We start from the raw sequence: 8,611 nt of genomic DNA, 5'->3' as shown, positions 1-8,611 counted from the left end.
TCATATTTGATTAAAATATTAAAATACCCTCTGCAGCTCAGTGATGTTCATTTTCTTTTTCCAATGCTTTTGTATTCTCTGTAGCCTATAGATATTTTATTTTTATTTTTATTTTTCCTTGTAACACTTTTTTTTGGTAAATATTGTTATAAATAAAAAGAAAATGTCATTTTGTTTAAACATTTGCATTTTTTAAAACATGGTGTATGTACTTAAGAAAACCTTTTTTAAATGTTAATTTTGTTGTTTTTATTATAAAAACAAAGTTTTAACACTATTTTTAAATGTAAAAAAGTACATTTGAGAAGACCATGTCTGTAGTTTTCATTTTAGTTCAGTGTTATCTGCATTTTTCTGCATTTTAAGTGATTTTAAATCTGAAATAAAACAGCCTTTTTACAGTCATTTTGCTCAACTATAAATAAATTGCTTTGCAGTGCATTTAGTTTCAAATACATTCTATTATAAGTCAATAAATAATTTATTTAAATAGAAATGACGTTTGGTGGTCCCTTAAATGGTTAGATCAAAGAAAGAACTTAAGAAGAAACTTTTTAAGGGCAAAAGAACACAAACGGGCTGTTCAGAAAAAAAAAACAAAAAAAACACTTGTTTGTTTCAGCAGTTTATTGAAAGAAAAGGTGCAAAAGTATGATATGGGATCAAATAAAATAACCATTTAATTTCAAACTACAGTGCTAAGAATAAATGCCTAAAATATAGCAGAAATTTTGCCTCACAGACTCTTATATCCAAAATTATATCCAGCTTTGAAATCACAGTGGTTTACCATAGCATAACGAGAATAAATCACTTTGCTTCATTTAGATAACATTCTCTGTGTATACGAAAAAGACTTTCAGTATGATCATTTGACAAGCATATATCAAAGAAAAGCACAAAAGTACCATCATCGAGTTAATGTTAAAAGAAAACAAGGATTCTATTAAAAAATAAAGAAAAACAAAATCAAACCTTGATTTATCCTGTCTAAAAACAGTTTTATCGGCTTTAGCCATAACACATTCTTTGTGCATAGTTTTAAAGCCTAACAATTTGACACCAATCTACTGAAGAACACAATCATTTACAGAAAGTATCATCATAAAGTTGAGGAAGTGTTAAAAGTAACAGGGGTGCATAAAAAAGGACGCCAAATGTTGATTAATCTAGTCTAAAACGGTTTAAATGTCTATAATAAATGACTGAACAAACAAAATAAAGAGAATATGGCAGACTGAAGGTTCAGAAAAGGAGATGCAAATGTGAGAATCACTTAAAAAAACATCTGTAAGTAAGGAAACTTAGTTTGAGTCGACAGCTGTGAAGAATAAAGTGAAACCATCGATCAACAGTGTGTGCAAAGACTATAATATTCATCAAAAAATGACATTTTTCAATCTGTGCCGCTCTAAACAAAACCGATCACTCAGCTGAGCTGAATCTCCAAAAACATGGCTTGTGATTATAAACTGCTCATCTGCACATTTTAAGCCTCACAAAACAGTGCTAAAGTCTTTGAAAGAAAAACATACTTTGACAAAACTGTAAAATAAACCTACAGCTGTTCAGTTCTATGCAGCAAAGCTAGAATAAAGCGTAGTCCAGTCGGCCTTCAGATGTATAAAAATGATCTTTTTTGTGGTTTGAATTCACCAACAATGGTAGAAATCAGCCCAAGAAAACATGACTCAGCCCTTTACAGACTGCTGTGTAAACCATGTCAACACTGAAGCAATTTAAACCCTGATAAATCATCTTTTTTTGCTGGACAACTAAGCTTAGCATTAGTTAAGTTTCATTTAAGTGCAAATGAATTAAAACAGGAAAACATTTTAACATCGTTTGTGGTTACCTGAAAGCCCTGAGGTGCAGTTTTTTCTGACCTGTCTGTGGTGGTCTACTGAAGAGCTCTTCTTCTTTTATGGTGATGGTCTCAAAAAATATTTTTTTTTTCTCTTAAAACATCGGAATGCACGTTAAGTGTATTAATACGAAAATAGAAAGAGATGTTGAAAGCAGCAAGGAGAGATTTTATTTACTGGAATGTTGACGACAAGCTCACGACCACAAAACCTTTACGAGTTAATATGGCTTAATCAATGCATACTTTAATATATATATCAGACGTTTAAAAGTTATGTCATTATAAGTAGACATGTCTCTAAGTTAAGTGCAATAAAATCTGGTTTATAGGACTATTTTGCGAAAGCTCAGCTTTGGTCCATCTGTTATGGAGCGAAAAGGATGGGGTCAGCTTAAAGTGAACAAAAAACTAGATTAAAAATGTGAAAAACAGGCATTACATTTGAAAAAATCATATAATATTTTGAAAAAAAATATTAAAAACTTGAAGAAATTATTGAACATTTGAAAAAATATTATTGATTTTTTTTTTTTTAATTTAAAGTTTTTAATATGTATTTTCCAGTTTAAAACTGCTTTCAAATGTTCATTTTTTCACATTAACATCATGTTTTTTTCTTCACTTTAAGCTGATCCTGATTTGACCCCATAGAAAACCTTCAGTCGAGTTTCTCATATCTAGAAATGGTTTCAAGAACAAAACGGACGAGCAGCTTCAAACACCCACGGCGGGTGAGCACGTACTTTACACGGTATATTTTTACTACACGTTTGTGAGCCAAACCGACTTGTTTTCTCTGTTTTTACAGCTCCAGACTCCAGTCCGCCTCCTCTTTTGGCACAAAAATCACAGAAAGAAACTCAGAAACACAAGTACCAGCTTTCTTTCTCTGTGTGGCACGTTTCATCAAAGGGAAGTTGTACTGACACAAGCCTGCTGCAATCACTGCAGTACTCCTAAAACAACGTATGTACCCAGTGAGGCGTAGAAAACAGCATCTATAGACATCTCCGCTCACTGGAGGACAGGGATCCACATTCGGGGCTTCTGGGCCGTTTGACAGCCTAGTACCTGTGAAGAGTAAAACAGTTACAGTGTTGTTTCACTGAATTAAAGTCCAAATGCTGATCGGTACCTGTAGTAGTTGGGCTTGAACGGGCCGTTCTTATTCAGGCCCAGGTACTTGGCCTGCTCGTCACTGAGTTCTGTCAGGTGGGCGTCGAAGGTGGTCAGATGCAGGCTGGCGACGTACTCATCTGAAAAAGAAAGAGGATTCAGAAGAAAAAAAAGAGTTACCACATCCATGTGGCCTAACAGAGAGCTAACCTGTGTGTAAAACTACAAACAAGAAGCCCAAGGAGTCAAGAACACGTAAAGACTCAATTAAACTTGTTTTTTCATGGAATTCTTCTGAAAATAAAGCTTAAGTTTATTCAAATAGTTGTGAATCAGGAGCAGACAATAAATGTGTTTGAAAAACAAACATATTTGTAAAATAAAAAAACTGGGAGGGTCACAATTCCAAAATCCCAGCAACAGGGAAGGTAAAGGGGGGCGGGATTGCTCCTGTCCACAACTTAAAGATGAATTGGATTATTTTAAAAGATGGTGTCAAATTATAGACGTTAAAAATTGTCTCTTTTATTGCTATCTTTTTTATTTAAAAAGATGCCTACATTAAAGAAATCTCAAGAAAAGTCTTAAATATCAGTTTCTCAAACACATTCCTTCTTTGCTTCACATTTAACAAACGCAGAGAGAGGATCTGCTCTTTGAAACGGAATAAAATCAATCCGTTTTTTTTCCTTCATATGAAAATGGAGGTTTTTGATCAGCAGTGGAGGGAAGTGAAAATGTAAGTATTGGGTCGATATTCAGATTTGATTTTTTTTTTATTCTGTTTTTTTATGCACATATATAAATACAGGTAGTTATATGTATGTAAGAGTTAGCCAGATTAGCAGATGGACAAGCTAAAATATGTGGGGAATTTTGTTACAATCTAGCTCCTTTTATTTATGTATTTTTAGTTACTGTTGTTGTTTTGTTTTGTTAATTCTATGAATTAAGGAAAACTGTTGGAAGTAAGGATGCATGAATTTTCTTTTGTTTGCGTTTTGAATCTTTGGTTTGAATGACTTGTATAAAAAATGTGCTTTTGATAATAAAAAGTAAAAAAAAGCAAAAGGCCACAGGTTAAAGTGTCATTCATGTGTAGAAGAAGCTTCAAGAATTCAAACTAAAAATAAAAAACAGCACATAAGCATGAACAGTGAAAAAAGTGCATAAACTAAGTTTTATTTAAAGGTTAAGCAGAGAGACAGCAAAGCAAAATATTAATGTGAACAAATTAATTCAGCTCTATAACACAAAAGAAGCTCCATATTAAAGACGCACTCGTATTCGTTGTGCTTTTAACATGTTCTTGTTGTATTTTTATGAGGATGGAGGACATATATAAAATCATTTATGTTTAAAAATGTGTTTGAGTAATTCTTTATTCAAATCATGACCAGACAAAAACTGCGGTTTAAAAAAGCTCAGGTTTGTGACATCACAACTGCAAAGTCTCCCTACTGCGCTCAATTCTGATACACTTGCAGACAAATAGATCCATGAAAGTCTTTGGTTTCCTTTTCTGATCTGGATCAAAACTGCACTGGATATCTCCAATATTGCTCGCCGATTTTTCCTATGCTAATGTTAGCTTGGAGTTGTGAGGGTCTGTAAGCTAGCAGAAGAAAGTGTAACCCAATGGATGATGGGAAATGAGTGCAGGCTTATTTCTGAGCAACAGTTGGACAATTAGAGGCAAATTTCTAATGAATTCCTTTCTACTAACAACTACATAATCATAATAATAATAATAAAAAAAACACTGGGAACACTTTGACAATAGATAAAAATATAGTTGGACTGGGACTCTAAAGAAATCCGCTGTAACTGCCTCATAACTGTAACTTCGTGTGTTGAAACAGATTTGAATTTTTACTTTAATTTGTTTACACTCATAAAGGGAACGTTTGCTGTGAACAGTGGGAACACAAATGTAAACAAATGACTGTTTATTGTAACCTTTTAACATGTAAATACTGCATTATTTATGTCCTCACCCATCTTCTTAGGAAGCAAGTAAACATCCTGCTTGTATCGTCCCTCGGGAGCGTTGTACAGCTCTATCAGGGCCAGAGCCTGTGAACAGAGCAAGATTAAAGAGGCACTCAGCCATAGGGATCCACTACATCCAGACTTTTGGATTAGGAGATCATCTGCTCGGATAACTCGGATGAAAAAGTCCACGGTAATCCTTCATCTGCAGAGAACAGTAGTAACTACAGTTGTCGTTTTACCTGAGTGGTGGCTGTGATGGACAAAACAAAAGTAGGAACAGTGGAGCAGCTGAGGTTCAGGAGGCGGCCCTATGAAACCAAGAAGGACATGATACAGTTTAGTTATTATGGGATGCTCTACCTTCTTTTTAAAATGAGAATAGCATCGGAAACAGCATAAGGCTGTTAAGATTTAGACACAACAGCGCTTACGGGTGGATATGGGCTGTCAGTGGGCGGAAAATAGGCGAACTAAAAATAGGCTGGTGACCACGAGGACATATCGTGGTCATAGACTGCTCTGTGAGCCCGTAGAGCGAAAATGTCTGCGGATATTTTCTTAAGGGCATGCTGCGAGTGAATCTCGTAGCGGACATTTATACAACATATGGTTAAGTAAGGATGAAGTAGGCGAGACACGAACCCCTTCAGGTTCCGCTGTTGTAAAGAAACACAAATAAGCGTTATAATAATAATATAACGTGCATATATACATAAATATACACCCATACACATTAAAGAACTTTAAAACTATATAGCATAAGTTAATTACAGAAAAATGCATCTGTTTTGTATTTTTCAAGCACCATTTCCTTAAATTTTTGTTTAAAACTGATTTTTTTATTGGTATGTTGACAACAAGCTCACAACCACAAAACTTTTACGAGTTAATATGTCTTGATCAATGCAAACTTGAATAAATCTACATGCTAGATATATCTAGTTGACATGCGGGGGAGCGCGGACGGCCCTCCCCAGCGCGGACGGCCCTCCCCCGCCCCTCCATGACTCCGGCGGGGGCTCCGCTGTGCAGTTTCAGCAGCGAAGCATCTACTTCAAATGCAAAAACTTCATACAACCGTATTGAGTTGTCTGAGATTTTGTTACGAACCGAAAGAGTCATGTGACTGGGAAAAAAAATGAATATTGCAGATAAGGTAACACCAATAAGCGGGGGAACACTGTAGGATATTCCATAATTCATATAAGTTCATGAGAAATTAAAACACGTTTGAGAACAATACTATTATTTATCATTTCGTGTATTTTTTTTTTATATGAACAGTATATGAAAAGTGCCATGTATAAATAATATAATATAATGATTGATTTGATCTACTTGCTAAATCATTTTTATTAGATTAAATGTTTCTATAATCTTTTCGATCTAGTAAATTCACGACCTTTAATCTTGTAAGATTTAGAGAATTTTTCTTGTAAATTTACAACTTTAAATCTCGTTAATTTACAACTTCTAATCTCGGAAAGTTACGATTTTTATTCTCTTAAATTTGCAAGAATTTTTCTTGTAAATTTAAAACTTTAAATCTCGTTAATTTACAACTTTTAATCTTGTAAAGTTACGATTTTTATTCTCGTAAATCTTTGCGAATTTTTCTTGTAAATCTAATAAATTTGGGAGATTAAAAGTAATACATTTACGATCTTTAATCTTGTAAATTTACAAGAAAAATTCTTGTAAATTTACAATTTTAAATCTCATTAATTTACGACTTTTAATCTTGTAAAGTTACAATTTTTATTCTCGTAATTCTTTGCAAATTTTCTAGTAAATCTAATAAATTTAGGAGATTAAAACTAATAAATTTACGATCTTTAATCTAGTAAATTTACGAGAATTTTTCTTGTAAATTTACAACTTTAAATCTCATTAATTTACGACTTTTAATCTCGTAAAGTTACGATTTTTAATCTCGTACATTTTTGCAAATTTTCTTGTAAATGTACAACTTAAAATCTTGTAAATTTAAAACTTTAATCTAGTAAATTTAGGAGAATAAAAATAATAAATGTACGATTTTTAATCTCGAAAATCTTTGCGAATTTTTTTTCGTAAATTTGCAGCATTATATCTAGCAAAGTTACAAATTTAATTCTCTTAAATTTACGAGAATTTTCTTTATAAATTTGCAACTTTTTATCTTGTTAATTTAGGAGATTAAAAGTAATAAATTTACGATCTTGTAAATTTACGAGATTTTTTCTTGTAAATTTAAAACTTTAAATCTTGTAAATGTATGATCTTTAATCTTTTACATTTTTGTTTCTCTGTAGAGTCATAAACACAGCGCCCCTCACCTCCGCCAGGAGAATTACTCTTTTGCCATCAGGCCAGATGACGTGATCCACCTGAGAGCGGACTCTCTCCCAGGTCAGTTCGGGTGTCCGAAGACTTGCCTGAAAGAGTCCAGAACAGGAGTCACTCTCTACACCACACGAAAAGTTCAGTGAAGCAATCGAACCCCTTGAACTTTGATTTCTCCAAATTAGGAGTGCCAGTTTACCACATCGATCTCAGTGTTGGAGTGACCCATGTTGCAGACGATGGACCCGTTCTTCATGCGGTCCAGCTGGTCTCTGGTCACCACGTTTTTGTTCCCTGCAGATACACACCGTCAAGTTCATCACCAGAGATTAGATCACGCATGACCAGATTAAAGGGTTCAGTATCCTAATCCCATGTCAGTGTAATCCATCGCTCATATTGATTTCAGCGAAGCTCCAATACCAGTGCATGTTATGATGACGTCAACCTGCCGAATGACCTCGTTCAGTTTGACCACCCTGAATCCATCCATGCTGTAGAACACAAAACACATGAACACATGTCCCACATGAAAATGGATTCATCTGAGGGTCATGGATCTCTGCTGAGCTTTGACAGTTGGACCCAATTCTAGTTTAGCATCAGTAATCCAGCAGATGTCAAGATATTCTGTCCTCTCAGTGAACACCACGTTGGAGGAAGAAGTTCTTTTTCTTACCAGGCCTGCAGGGCACAGATGGGATCGATCTCTGTCACAGAGACGACAGCTCCCAAAGCTTTCAGAGCAGCGCAGCAGCCTTTTCCAACCTGCAGAGAGACCCAATTTAACTTATCTCAATATGTCACATACCATAGAGACACCATTTGTAGCTTACACTATCCTTAAAAGGCACTTAGTGGCGTTTGCCCCGAGAACAGGGGATTGTGGGACATTCCAAGAAGGGCTCAACTAAATTAAAGACAGAAATTTTGTTTTAAACATGTTCTTGTGCCATTTTCTGATGATGTAGGACATAAATAAAGTAAATTAATTTTAATTTCTAGGTATTTCTTGAATAAAATTGTTGTGAATCAGGACCAGATTAAAAAAAGCTGTTTGCTCGGCTCCATTCTGATGCATCCACTTAAATAGATCCATGTACGTCTTTGTTTTCCTCGTCTGAGCTTTGGCTAAAAAGAAACTTATTATCATAAGTAACCCTCTAACTGCAGCGGAGCACATTTAAAAAAACATTTAAAAAACAATGATTGTGCAGCAGAACCCTTTTTTTTTAAATTCTATTAGGTAATTAAAGTATTAAAAGACCAGTGGGGACACTTTTGAAAAAGCTCAAAAGATGATCGGAG

The 8,611-nt window shown here is 34.4% G+C and overlaps 1 protein-coding gene across 1 annotated transcript in view; it reads right to left on the bottom strand.

Moving 5' to 3' along the window:
- Window positions 1–2,727: 2,727 nt before the first annotated feature.
- Window positions 2,728–8,611, bottom strand: part of LOC112144585 (S-adenosylhomocysteine hydrolase-like protein 1) — a 21,468-nt gene continuing 15,584 nt past the window's right edge. Inside the window, exons 11-18 of the mRNA XM_024269173.2 lie at window positions 7,983–8,071; window positions 7,727–7,797; window positions 7,503–7,597; window positions 7,297–7,395; window positions 5,218–5,286; window positions 4,981–5,059; window positions 3,003–3,123; window positions 2,728–2,938 (exon numbers count right to left, since the gene is read on the bottom strand). Coding sequence (XP_024124941.1) covers window positions 2,932–2,938; window positions 3,003–3,123; window positions 4,981–5,059; window positions 5,218–5,286; window positions 7,297–7,395; window positions 7,503–7,597; window positions 7,727–7,797; window positions 7,983–8,071 — 630 coding nt within the window. The 3' untranslated portion in view covers window positions 2,728–2,931. The remainder of the gene's footprint in view (window positions 2,939–3,002; window positions 3,124–4,980; window positions 5,060–5,217; window positions 5,287–7,296; window positions 7,396–7,502; window positions 7,598–7,726; window positions 7,798–7,982; window positions 8,072–8,611) is intronic.

The sequence above is a fragment of the Oryzias melastigma genome, linkage group LG5 (genome assembly GCF_002922805.2).
Source record: "Oryzias melastigma strain HK-1 linkage group LG5, ASM292280v2, whole genome shotgun sequence".
Lineage (NCBI taxonomy): Eukaryota > Metazoa > Chordata > Actinopteri > Beloniformes > Adrianichthyidae > Oryzias > Oryzias melastigma.
The sequence above is the reverse complement of the archived record's forward strand: the minus strand, read 5'-3'. Positions and strand labels throughout refer to the sequence as shown.